At 45.4% G+C, this 14100-nt stretch overlaps 1 protein-coding gene across 4 annotated transcripts in view; it reads left to right on the forward strand.

The window, feature by feature from the left end:
• abcc4 (ATP-binding cassette, sub-family C (CFTR/MRP), member 4) overlaps window positions 1-14100 on the forward strand; it is a 353844-nt gene that overhangs the window by 184165 nt on the left and 155579 nt on the right. For all 4 annotated transcript variants that reach the window (XM_052025926.1, XM_052025927.1, XM_052025928.1 and 1 more), the window contains exon 19: window positions 7342-7488. In XM_052025926.1, the coding sequence (XP_051881886.1) occupies window positions 7342-7488 (147 nt within the window). The remainder of the gene's footprint in view (window positions 1-7341; window positions 7489-14100) is intronic.

The raw sequence follows: 14100 nt of genomic DNA on the forward strand, positions 1-14100 counted from the left end.
ATTCATTTCAAGAGGACCAGAATATAAAAACAGGGATGTAGTGCTAAGGCTTTATAAGGCATTGGTCAGTCCACATTTGGAGTATTGTGAGCAGGTTTCGGCCCTATATCTAAGGAAGGATGTGCAGGTGTTGGAGTGGGTCCAGAGGAGATTTATGAGAAAGACCCTAAGAATGAAAGGGTTAACGCATGAGGAGCACTTGATGGCTCTGGGCCTGTACTCGCTGGAGTTCAGAAGGACAAGGGGGGATCTCATTGAAACCTACCAAATATTGTAAGGCCTGGATAGAGTAGACACGGAGAGGATAGAAACATAGAAAAATTACAGCACAATTCAGGCCCTTCGGCCCACAAAGCTGTACCGAACATGTTCCTACCCTAGAAATTACTAGGCTTACCCATAGCCCTCTATTTTTCTCAGCTCTATGAACCTGTCCAACAGTCTCTTAAAAGACCCTACCGTATCCACCTCCACCACCATTGCCGGCAGCCCCATTCCATGCACTCACCACTCTCTGAGTAAAAAACTTATCCCTGACATCTCCTCTATACCTACTCCCCAGCACCTTAAACTTATGTCCTCTTGTGGCCACCATTTCAACCCTGGGGAAAAGCCTCTGACTATCTACCCGATCAATACCTCTCATCATCTTATACACCTCTATCAGGCCCCCTTCATCCTCCGTCTCTCCAAGGAGAAAAGGCCGAGTTCCCTCAACCTGCTTTCATAAGGCATGCTCGCATTCCAGGCAGCATTCTTGTAAATCTCTTCTGCACCCTTTCTATGGCTTCCACATCCTTCCTGTAGTGAGGTGACCAGAACTGAGCACAGTACTCCAAGTGGGGTCTGACCAGGGACCAATATGGCTGCAAGAATACCTCTCGACTCCTAAATTCATTCCCCGATTGATGAAAGACAGTACACCATATGCCCTCCTAACCACAGAGTCAACCTGCGTAGCCGCTTTGAGCGTCCCATGGACTCGGACCCCAAGATCCCTCTGATCCTCCAAACTGCCAAGAGTCCTACCATAAAGACTATATTCTGCCATCATATTTGACCTACCAAAATGAACCACTTCACACTTATCTGGGTTGAACTGCATCTGCCACTTCTCAGCCCAACTTTGCATCCTATCTATGTCCCTCTGTAATCTCTGACAGCCCTCCAAACTATCCACAACACCCCCAACCTTGTGTCATCTGCAAATTTACTAACCCACCGCTCCACTTCCTCATCCAGGTCGTTTATAAAAATCACAAAGAGTGGGGGTCCCAGTACAGATCCCTGAGGTAACACCACTGGTCACCGACCTCCACACAGAATACGACCCTTCAACAACCACTCTTTGCCTTCTGCGGGCCAGCCAGTTCTGGATCCACTCTGCAATGTCCCCTTGGATCCCATGCCTCCTTACTTTCTCAATAAGCCTTGCATGGGGTACCTTATCAAATGCCTTGCTGAAATCCATATACGCTACATCTACTACTCTCCTTTCATCGATGTGTTTAGTCACATCCTCAAAAAATTCAATCAGGCCATAAGGCAGGACCTGCCCTTGACAAAGCCATGCTGACTGTTCCTAATCATATTATACCTCTCCAAATGTTCATAAATCCTGCATCTCAGGATCTTCTCCATTAGCTTACCAACTACTGAGGTAAGACTCACCAGTCTATAATTCCCTGGGCTAACCCTACTCCCTTTCTTGAATAAGGGAACAACATCCGCAACTCTCCAATCTTCCGGAACCTCTCCTGTCTCCATCAACGATGCAAAGATCATCATCAGAGGCTCCGCAATCTCTTCCCTCGCCTTCCACAGCAGCCTGCGGTGCATCTCATCTGGTCCCGGCGACTTATCCAACTTGATGCTTTCCAAAAGTTTCAGCATCTCCTCTTTCTGATTATCTACATGCTCAAGCTTTTCAGCCTGCTGCAAGTCCTCACTACAGTCCCCCAGATCTTTTTTTTCCGTAGTGAATACTAACGTAAAGTATTCATTAAGTACCTCTGCTATTTCTTCCACATCCATACACACTTTCCCACTGCTGCACTTGATAGGCCCTATTCTTTTGCATCTTATCCTCTTGCTCTTCACATACTTGTAGAATGCCTTGGGGTTTTCCTTAATCCTGCCCGCCAAGGCCTTCTCATGTCCCCTTCTGGCTTTCCTAATCTCCTTCGTAAGCTCCTTCCAATTAGCGTTATACTCTTCCAGATCTCTAACGTTACCTACCTTTTGTAATCTTTTCTTTTCCTTTTGACTAGATTTATTATAGCCTTTGTACACCATGGTTCCTGTATCCTCTTGTGACTCCACTGTCTCATTGGAACATGCCTATGCAGAACTCCACACAAATATCCCCTGAATATTTGCCACATTTCTTTCGTACTTTTCCCTGAGAACATCTGTTCCCAATTTAATCTTCCAATTTCCTGCCTGAGAGCCTCTTAATTCCTTTTACTCCAAGTAAACACCTTTCTAGTCTATCTGTTCCTATCTCTCTCCAGTGCTAACGTAAAGGAGATAGAATTATGATCACTATCACCACAATGTTCACCCACTGAGAGATCTGACACCTGACCAGGTTGATTTCCCAATACCAAATCAAGCACAGCCTCTCCTCTTGTAGGCCTATCTACATATTGTGTCAAGAATCCTTCCTGAACACACTTAACAAACTCCTCCCCATCTAAACCTCTCACTGTCTGGGGATGCCAATCGATGTTTGGGAAATTAAAATCCCCCATCACAACAACTGTTATTCTCACACCTTTCTAGGATCTGTTTCCCTATCTGCTCCTCAATATCCCTGTTACTATTGGGCGGCCTATAAAAAACACCCAGTAAAGTTATTGACCCCTTCCTGTTCCTAACTTCCACCGACAGAGACTCCGTAGATAGTCCCTCCATGACGTCCACCTTTTCTGCAGCAGTGACGCTATCTCTGATCAACAGTGCCACTCCCCCACCCCTTTTGCCTCCCTCCCTGTCCTTTCTGAAACATCTAAAACCCGGCACTTGAAGCAACCATTCCAGTCCCTGAGCCATCCAAGTCTCCTTAATGGCCACCACATCATTGATGATATTGATCCAAGCTCTAAGCTCATCCGCCTTGTTCACAATACTCCTTGCGTTAAAATAGACTCCTTGCGTTAAAATCTCAAACCTGTCTGAGCACGTCCCTTCTCTATCACCTGGCTATCGTACCTACTACTAGCTTTCTCTATATGAGAGCCAAACACCTCTCCCCAGTCTCTCCAGTTCGGATCCCACCCCCCAACAATTCTAGTTTAAACTCTCCCCAGTGGCTTTAGCAAACCTTCCCGCCAGGATATTGGTCCTCCTCGGATTCAAGTGCAACCATCCTCTTTGAACAAGTCATACCTGCCCCGAAAGAGGCCCCAATGATCCAGAAATCTGAATCCCTGCTCCATACTCCAATCCCTCAACTACGCATTTAACCTCCTCCTCTTTCTGTTCCTATACCCACTGTCACTTAGCACAGGCAGTAATCCAGAAATTACTACCTTTGCGGTCCTGCTTCTCAACTTCCTTCCTAATTCTCTATAGTCTTTTTTCAGGACATCATTCCTTTCCCTAACTGTGTTGTTGGTACCAATATGTACCATGACCTCTGGCTGTTCTCCCTCCCTCTGCAGGATATCTTGGACGCGATCTGAAACATCCTGGACCCTGGCACCTGGGAGGCAAACTACCTTCCGAGTTTCTTTCCTGTGTCCACAGAATCGCTTGTCTGCCCACCTAACTATAGAGTCCCCCATCACTAGTGCCCTCCTCTCTCCTTCCCTACCCTTCTGAGCCATAGGGCCGGACTCTGTGCCAGAGACACTGCCACTGTTGCTTCCCCCAGGTAGGCTGTCTCCCCCAACATTACTCAAGCAGGAGTACTTATTGTCAAGGGGTACAGCCACAGGCGTACTCTCTGGTACCTGACTCTTCCCCTTCCCCCTCCTAACTGTGACCCACTTGCCTGACTCCCGTGGCCCCAGTGTGATGACCTGCCTATAACTCCTTTCTATCACCTCCTCACTCTCCCTGACCAGACGCAGTTCATCGAGCTGCATCTCCAGTTCCCTAACACGGTCCCTCAGGATCTGCAGCTCAACACACATGGTGGAGATGTAGCCTTCCTGGAGTCAGGGAAACTCCGGGAACTCCCATACCTGACACCGAGTACAGGAAACCACACTCATACCCCTTCCTTAACTCAAGTCACCTACCTTTCCTCGCCCCTTTACGCCGAAGCCCCTTGAGCCAAAGCCCAAAACACTCTGCTCCCTCTCACTCAGCTGCCCGCTCCAATGCTGCCCGCTGGATATGGCGGTTTGCTTTTTAAACTTATCTGTCCCAAAGTCCCGACGTCTGCCGAAGCGAAACCCACGAAACCTCCGTTTTTTTTCTACCCGCTTTTTTAAACTGCCCACGCCTTACCTGCTGACGTCATGTGCCTGTGCAGTCCAGTCCCCATTATTCCCGATTAAAACTTATATAAAAACTTATGAAAAAGAACCTTATAAAACTAAACCTTATAATAAAAACCCTGTACAATAAAAGAAGAAAAACTTATCTGTCCGAAGTCCCGATGTCTGCTGAAGTGAAACCCACGAAACCCTGGAAACTGGATGTTTCCAGTCGTGGGAGAGTCTAGGACCAGAGGGCACAGCCTCAGAATAAGATGTCATAGTGTCATAGAGTACTATGGCACAGAAACTTTGGCCCATCTAGTCGATGCCAATCTGATCTTCTGCCTAGTCCCATCTACCTGCATCTGGACCATATCCCTCCAAACCCCTCCCATCCATGTACCTATCCAAACCTCTCTTAAATGTTACAATTGAAACCGCTTCTACCATTTCCACTGGCAGCTCGTTCCACACTCGCACCATTAGGCGTGCCTTTAGAACAGAGATGAGGAGGAATTTCTTTAGCCAGAGAATGGTGAATCTGTGGAATTCATTGCCACAAGTGGCTGTGGAGACCAAGTCATTGGGTATATTTAAAGCGGAGGCTGATAGGTTCTTGATTAGTAAGGGTGTCAAAGATTATTGGGAGAAGGCAGGAGAATGGGGTTGAAAGGAAAAAATAAATCAGCCGTAATCAAATGGTGGAGCAGACTTGATGGGCCGAATGGCCTAATTCTGCTCCTCTGCCTTATGGAAAGGGTGGGAAGAGGTGTTGTCAAGATAGCTGTGGGAGTCAGTGGGTTTATACTAAATATCATGTTTCCTGAGATAGAGGCAGAGAGATCCAGAAAAGGATGAGAAGTGTCAGAAATGGTCCAAGCGAATTGGATAAAGGGATGGAAGTTAGTAGTGATGGTGATAAAATTGAGTTCCGCATGTCTGTAGGAATCAGTGCCGATACAGTTGGTGACGTTATGGGGGGTTGGGGAGTGGTACCAGAGAAGGTTTGGAACAAGGACTGTTCCACGTAGCCAACGAAAAGACAAACGTAGCTGGAGCACATCTGAGTGCCCATGGCTCCACCTTTGGAGGAAGTGAGAGGATTCAAAAGAAAAGCTTTTCAGAGTAAGAACAAGTTCTGCCAGGCAGATGATAGTGTTGGTGGAGGGGACCTGGTTGGATTTTTGTTGCAGAAGGAAGTGAAAAGCTTGAAGATCTTCCTGATGGGGGATGGAGGTGCATGAAGACCTGGACACATATAGTGAAGATGAGGTGGTGGGTGCCTGGGAATCAGAAGTTGTCAAAGGACATGCAAGGTATCCTGGATGTAGATGGGAAGGGACTAGACAAGGGGAGATAGGATAAAGTCAAGGTATGAGCAATAGGTTCAGTGGGGCAAGAGCAGGCAGAAGCAACGGATCTACCAGAACAGTCCTGTTTGTGTATTGAGCCAAATCTTCCCCTTTCCACTTTCCACAGAGTCCGTGCTCTCTGTGACTACCTGATCCATTCATCTCTTCCCTCACCCATCCCTTCCTGACCCCTGATACTTTCCTCTGCAACAGTAGGAGGTGCAACACTTGTTCCTGCACCTCCTCCCTTACCACCATCCAGGAACCTAAATAGCCCTTCCAGGTGAAGCAAAGATTCATGTACACTTCTTTGTCTACTGCATTTGGTGCTCCCAATGTGGTTTCTTGTATGTCAGTGAGACCAAGTGTAGACTGGTCGACCGGTTTGCAGAGCACCTGTGTTTTGTCCCCAATGGTCATCATTTCAACTCACCTTCTCATTCCTCAACCCACCTGTTCACCTGGATATGAACATTGAATTTCCCAATTTCAGGTAACCCTTACCTCCTATCTCCCCCCCTCCTTCTGATCCTCCTCTGGTCCTCCCAATTTTGTTCTCTTTCCCCTCCACACCCCCATCATGTGTTTTTGTCCCTAGCCCCTTCCTGGTTCGACTACCTGCACATTTCACTCACTGGATCCCCTTTCCCAGCTGGTTCCATCTGCTCTTCTCTCCCTTAAAGGGTTCCATTATTTTGTTCCTTACTTATCAGATTTCAGCACTTGTAGCCCTTGTGTCCATGCTTACCACTGTCCAGCCTCTCTACACCTTCACCCTCTCCCCCCTCACCTTGCTCCATCTGCCTCTTTTATTTGCCTTGCCTGCTTCTACCTATCACCCACCTGCCTCTCTCTCCTGACTCTACCCCCTCCATCCCCCACCTGGCTTCTTCTGTCCATCATTCTCACTGCTCCTCAATCCACCTATCAACTACTGGCCCCTGTCTCACCCCTCCTCCTCTCCTCTTTATACAGTCCTGATGCAGGGTTTCAGCCCGAAACATCGACAGTTCCTTTCCCCCCCACTGATGCTGCTCAAAGCGCTCAGTTCCTCCAGCAGTTTGTTTCTCTCAGGCCAATTTTTCTCTGTAAAAATCAATACAGCCAATGGATTTATGCCATCTGAATCAGAAGCTGGTTCAATGGACAGATTCTCAACCTTTGCTGGGAATTCTGCAGATGTTTGAGGCCCCCCCTTTGGACTCCACGAGAAGACCTGTGATGGAATGCCATTGTCGTGTTGGTGTCAGTGAGCTTTGCTGAAGTTCAGGTCTTCCAACCTCTTTAAAGATCCTGAATATTTGCACTGTTACACAGATAAAAGTCCACTGTTCATAAGGAATTGATACTTTTAATCAGAAGATCAGGCCCATAGGAAGGCAATCCTGTGAAGCCCACCAAAATTTGAATCTAAATTCAAATTTTAAAAAAGAGTGTTTCAGAAAACTGCAGATTTGTAATTCAATTTGTTATTTACTACAAATACTAATAAATAAAATTATTGCTTTAGAATCAATTGATGAGCTTGACGGAAGAATTTTTTTATTTTCTCATCTCAGGTTTAACAATAGCTGTGATGCTCTTTGGAGTTGCCGGAAGTTTGCTCATTTTCAAAATATTGGTTGATGCATCGCAGGATTTGCATAACAAAATGTTTACATCCATTATTAGAGCTCCAGTTTTATTCTTCGACAGAAATCCTGTAGGTAAGGTTTGAATTCCACTTACTTTTCAACATTCTGTTTCAGAAAGTTTAGACTAGCATGGCAGAAAAAAAGCTGTGATTATGTACAGCGACCACAAGGGGATGGTGTTCTCTATGTTTTGTAGCTGTTGCAAAAAGTTACTATTGTTTATATGTATGAACACATTGCCATGCATTTGAGTCACTTAAGCTTTATCATCAGAACAGTTGACCTGATCAATGGCAATTATCAGTGACTAAAGAGTAAAAAAAATAGTGATGGTGGGCAGTCCTTTGAAGAATTGTCTTCTATGTTATTCAGAGAAGAAAGTAAAGCTTATACAGTGGTTCCGCTGTATAAGAAAGGTGGGAGGCAGCATAAGGGAAATTACAGACCTATTAGTCTGACATCGGTAGTCGGAAAGTTATTGGAGTCGATCCTCAAGGACGAGTTTATGGAATACCTAGAGGTGCATGACAAGATAGGTCCAAGCCAGCATGGTTTCATGAAGGGAACAACCTTTTGGAGTTTTTTGAGGAAATCTCAAGTAGGATGGATCAGGGAGAGGCTGTGGATGTTGTGTATTTGGATTTTCAAAAGGCCTTCGACAAGGTGCTGCACAAGAGGCTGCTTAACAAGATGAGAGCTCATGGAATTACAGGAAGGATATTAGAATGGGTGGAGCATTGGCTGATAGGCAGAAAGCAAAGGGTGGGAATAAAGGGATCCTGTTCTGGCTGGCTGCGGGTTACCAGTGGTGTTCCGCAAGGGTCAGTGTTGGGGCCACTTCTTTTTACACTGTATATCAATGATATGGATTATGGAGTAAATGGTTTTGTGGCTAAATTTGCAGATGACACCAAGATAGATGGAGGAGTAGGGAGTATTGAAGAAGCAGGAAGGTTACAGAGAGACAGACAGTTTAGGAGTATGGGCAAAGAAATGGCAGATGAGATTCAATGTTGAGAAATGTGTGGTTGAACACTTTGGAAGAAGAAGTAAAAGGGCGGATTATTATCTAGATGGGGAGAAAATTCAAATTACAGAAGTGCAAAGGGACTTGGGGATCCTCGTGCAGGATACCCTAAAGGTTAACCACCAAGTTGGATCAGTGGTAAGAAAAGCGAATGCTATGTTGGCATTCATTTCGGGAGGTATAACATATAAAAGTAAGGAGGTGTTGATGAGGCTCTGTGGGGCACTGGTGAGACCTCATTTGGAATACTGTGTGCAGTTTTGGGCCCCTTATCTAAGGAAGGATGTACTGATGTTGGAGAGGGTTCAGAGAAGACATACGAGGATGATTCTCAGAATGTAAGGGCTTACATACGATGAGCAAATGTTGGCTCTTGGTCTGTACCCATTGGAGTACAGAAGAATGAGAGGGGACCTCATAGAAACATTTTGAATGTTGTAAGGACTGGACAGAGTAGATGTGGCTAAGTTGTTTCCCTTGGTGGGTGAGTCCAGCACTAGAGGGCACAGTCTTAGAACTAGAGGGTACCCATTTAGAACAAAAATGAGAAGAAATTTCTTTAGCCAGAGGGTCGTGGATTTATGGAATTTGTTGCCACATACAGCTGTGGAGGCCTGATCATTGGGGGTGTTTAAGGAGGAGATTGATAGGTATCGAATTAGTCAAGGTATCAAGGGATATGGGGTAAAGGCCGGACATTGGGGCTAGATGGGAATAGTTTAGCTCATGGTGAGGTAGCGGAGCAGACTTGATGGGCCAAATGGCCTACTTCTGCTCCTTTGTCTTGTGATCTTGAATTGTTAATTTCCTAAACCCTGAATTTGTGGTCTTTGAAGTGTGCATTACTGTGGATGTGCTTTTACATACAGCACATCCTTATGATATCAAGAGTTCATATGCTGCTATCAGGCCTGTCAAACTGAGTTCATTTGGAATGAAACTTTGCTATTTTGTCTTTTAAAACTCCTTAATATTTTGCTTCTCATACATCAGAATCAGATTTATTATCACTGACCTACATGACGTGATATTTGTTGTTTTGCAACAGCAATACAATACAGACATAAAATTTCTATAAATTACTTAAATAAATATGGTGTAAAAAAAGGAATAACACGATAGTGTTCATGGGTTCATGGACCATTCAGTAATCCGATGGCGGAGGGGAGAAAGTTGTTTCTGAATCGTTGAGTGTGGCTTCTTCAGGCTCCTGTACCTCCTCCATAATGGTAGTAACAAGAAGGCATGTCTCGGATGGTGAGGGTCCTTAAGCGATGGATGCCACCTTCTTTCAGCACCACCTCTTGAAGATGCCATCAATGGTGGGGAGCATTGTTCCCGTGGTGGAGCTGGCTTAGTCTACAATCCTCTGCAGTCTCTAGCGATCCTGTGCATTGGAGCCTCCATACCAGCCTGTGATGCAACCAGCCAAAATGCTCTCCACCACACATTTATAGAAATTTGTAACATGACTATATCAGATTAGAAAAGATTAATAAGGAAGGCACAGTAATTCAGGCAATGCCAACCTTAGTGTTTAAAAGCCAAGATGGACTCCATGATTACTTAACTAGATAAATTTCTGATTAACCAAATCACTGAAAAAATCCTGGGTTCAACACTCAATTCTGATTTAATGAATTTCAACCAAATGTTCAACTTTCTTAGCTCCCTTGGTTATAGAGGGATAATTTGTTAGAGGAATGGAGGTTTGGCAGAAGAGAATTTGAGTATTCTCAGATAGCCCTTGATGTTGAATAGCTGGTTGCCAGTTGTTTTCAGGGCTACAGCTTGGCTGAGGAATAAGGAGAAGTAAGGATCTATCACCATGCTTTCAATAGAAAAGTAAAAGAGAAATAAAATGCCAGACAAAAAGAAAAAAAAGTTCAGGATTGCAAAATAACATTCAAGTCTTGCAAAAACTTGGTCTGGAATTTTGTCAGGGGAAGTGTTAAGCACGATGAGGGAAATTGAATTAATAGGGAAAGTGTACTGAAAGACAAAAAATAAGATATTGGTCATTGAAACACTAAAAATGAAGTTATCAAAGGTTGGGAAAGTTGGTTAGATCAGGGACCTTTATGGATGGGTCTCACTGGTTGGCATGGACGTGGTCCCACTTTCTACGACATGAAAGTGGGAGAGGGTGAAACACTAAAGCATATGGCTCACTCTAAGAGTGCAGGGATCTGAAGTTCTGTGTGAACTATGCTAGTTGGTCAGTAGGAGTAAAGGTCTGTAGTGATAAGAGGCGTAAAGCGAGTGGACAGTCAGAGACCTTTTCCTAGTGCGACAATGGCTAACATGAGGGGACATAATTTTAAGGTGATTGGAGGAAGGTATAAGGGGGATGTCATGGGTAAGTTTTTTACACAGAGAGTGGTGGGTGCGTGGAATGCACTGCTGGCAGACGTTGTGGGGGCAGATACATTAGGGACATTTAAGAGACTCTTAGATAGACACATGAATGATAAAAAAAAGGGGGCTATGTGGGAGGGAAGGGTTAAATACATAGAGCAGGATAAAGTGTCAGCACAACATTGTGGGCCAAAGGGCCTGTACTGTGCTGTAGTGTTCTATGTTCTATGAATTGAGGATTGGGGTGAGGGGGCAGGAATTGGTGGAGAGCTAGGGGCTAGGGTAATGCTGCATTAGGTCTCCTTACCTAAAAAAGGATACACTTGCCATAGAGAGAGTGCAACTGGCTGGTTCCTGAGATGGTAGGTTTGCTGTATGGCGTGAGATTGAGGAAGCTAGGCCTGTGTTCTCCAGGGTTTAGAAGAGTGAGGTATCTCACTGAAACTTACTAAATACCTAGAGGAAAAATTCTCCCTGCTTCCAGCTCAATGGATGCAGGGAGAATGCTTCCTCTGGCTGAGGAGTCCAGAAGAAGGGGGTCACTGTTTCAGGCCATTTAGGATTGAAATGAAGAGAATTTTTTCACTCAACGGGTGATGCATCTTTGGAATTCTCCAACCCTGGGGCTCAGTCATTGAGTTCATTCAAAATAGCGATCAAAAGACTTCTAGATATTATGGAAGTGGAACATGGAACTGAGATAGAAAGTCTTGATGTACGGTGGAGCAGCTCATAGAGCCAGATGACCTACTACTGCTGCTTTTTGTGTTCTTATGTTCCTTTTGGCCTTCTAGGGGATCTGACTTAATTTTTTAAATTAAAATTTGAGTTATCTGACTGGTTCACAAGTTCCAGAAAGTGCAGGATTTCAGAAACCTGTTTGAAGCCAGCAGAAATGTAACAGTGACACAAGAGACTGCAGATTCTGGAATATGGAGCAACACACAAGATGCTGGAGGAACTCAGCGCTTCATGCAGCATCAGTGGAGGGAATGAACATTCGACGACAGTGGACCTGAAACATCGTCTGTCTGTTTCCCTCCATAGATGCTGCCTGACCCGCTGAGTTCCTCCATCATCAAAAGTGTAATGCTGTAAGGCAAGAATGGAACAACCTCAGACCAGTAAGTCAGCTTGGCCTACCTTTAGTTTGTATGTACACAATTTTAGCCAGACAAAGGTGGGTGGGATAGTGATGGGTGTCGTTGTGCAATGGTTAAAATTGAAGCCATTCTTTCTGAAAGAAACAAAAATGAACCTGGTCAGGTGTCAGATCTCTCAGTGGGTGAACATTTTGGTGATAGTGATCATAATTCTATCTCCTTTACATTAGCACTGGAGAGAGGGAGGAACAGACAGACTAGAAAGGCATAAAGGGAATTATGAGGCTCTCAGGCAGGAAATTGGAAGATTGAATTGGGAACTGATGTTCTCTGGGAAAAGTACGGAAGAAATGTGGCAAATATTCAGGGGATATTTGTGTGGAGTTCTGCATAGACGTGTTCCGATGAGACAGGGGAATCACGAGAGGATACAGGAACTAAAAGAAAGGCTTTCAAAAGGTACCGAGAGCTAGGTAATGTTAGAGATCTGGAAGAGTATAAGGCTAAAAGGAAGGAACTTAAGAAAGAGATTAGGAGAGCCAGAAGGGGGCATGAGAAGGCCTTGGCGGACAGGATTAAGGAAAACCCCAAGGCGTTCCACAAGAATGTGAAGAGCAAGAGGATAAGATGCGAAAGGGTAGGGCCTATCAAGTGCAGCAGTGGGAAAGTGTGTATGAATCTGGAAGAAATAGCGGAGGTAGTTAATGAATACTTTACGTCAGTATTCACTACGGAAAAAGATCTGAGGGATTGTAGTGGGGACTTGCAGCGGGCTGAAAGGCTGGAGCATGTAGATATTAGGAAAGAGGAGGTGCTGAAACTTTTGGAAAGCATCAAGTTAAATAAGTCGCCGGGACCAGATGAGATGTACCCCAGGCTGCTGTGGGAGGCGAGGGAGGAGATTGCGGAGCCTCTGACGGTGATCTTTGCGTCGTCGATGGAGATGGGAGAGGTTCCGAAAGATTGGAGGGATGCGGATGTTGTTCCCTTATTCAAGAAGAGGAGTAGGGATAGCCCAGCAAATTATAGACTGGTGAGTCTTACCTCAGTAGTTGGTAAGCTGATGGAGAAGATCCTGAGAGGCAGGATTCATGAACAGTTGGAGAGGTATAATATGATTAGGAACAGTCAGCATGGCTTTGTCAAGGGCAGGTCCTGCCTTACGAGCCTGATCGAATTTTTTGAGGATGTGACTAAACACATCGATGAAGGGAGAGCAGTAAATGTAGTGTATATGGATTTCAGCAAGGCGTTTGATAAGGTACCCCATGCAAGGCTTATGGAGAAAGTGAGGAGGCATGGGATCCAAGGGGGCATTGCAGAGTGGATCCAGAACTGGCTGGCCCACAGAAGGCAAAGAGTAGTTGTTGAAGGGTCGTATTCTGAATGGAGGTCAGTGACCAGTGGTGTACCTCAGGGATACGTACTGGGACCCTTACTCTTTGTGATAAATATAAACGACCTGGATGAGGAAGTGGAGGGGTGGGTTAGTAAGTTTGCAGGTGACACGAAGGTTGGGGGTGTTGTGGATAGTTTGGAGGGCTGTCAGAGGTTACAGAGGGACATAGATAGGCTGCAAAGTTGGGCTGAGTAGTGGCAGATGCAGTTCAACCCAGATAAGTGTGAAGTGGTTCATTTTGGTAGGTCAAATATGATGGCAGAATATAGCATTAATGGTAGAACTCTTGGCAGTGTGGAGGATCGGTGGGATCTTGGGGTCCGAGTCCATAGGATGCTCAAAGCGGCTAAGCAGGTAGACTCTGTGGTTCATCAATCGGTGAATTGAACTTAGGAGCCAAGAGGTATTGTTGCAGCTATATAGGTCCCTGGTCAGACCCCACTTGGAGTACTGTGCTCAGTTCTAGTCACCTCACTACAGGAAAGATGTGGAAGCCATAGAGAGGGTACAGAGGAGATTTACAAGGATGCTGCCTGGAATGCAGAGCATGCCTTATGAAAGCAGGCTGAGGGAACTCGGCCTTTTCTCCTTGGAGAGACGGAGGATGAGGGGGGCCTGATAGAGGTGTACAAGATGATGAGAGGTATTGATCAGGTAGATAGTCAGAGGCTTTTCCCCAGGGCTGAAATGGTGGCCACAAGAGGACATAGGTTTAAGGTGGTGGGGAGTAGATATAGAGGAGATGTCAGGGCTAAGTTTTTTACTCAGAGAGTGGTGAGTGCATGGAATGGGCTGCC

The sequence above is a fragment of the Pristis pectinata genome, chromosome 11 (assembly GCF_009764475.1).
Source record: "Pristis pectinata isolate sPriPec2 chromosome 11, sPriPec2.1.pri, whole genome shotgun sequence".
Classification (NCBI taxonomy): Eukaryota; Metazoa; Chordata; class Chondrichthyes; order Rhinopristiformes; family Pristidae; genus Pristis; species Pristis pectinata.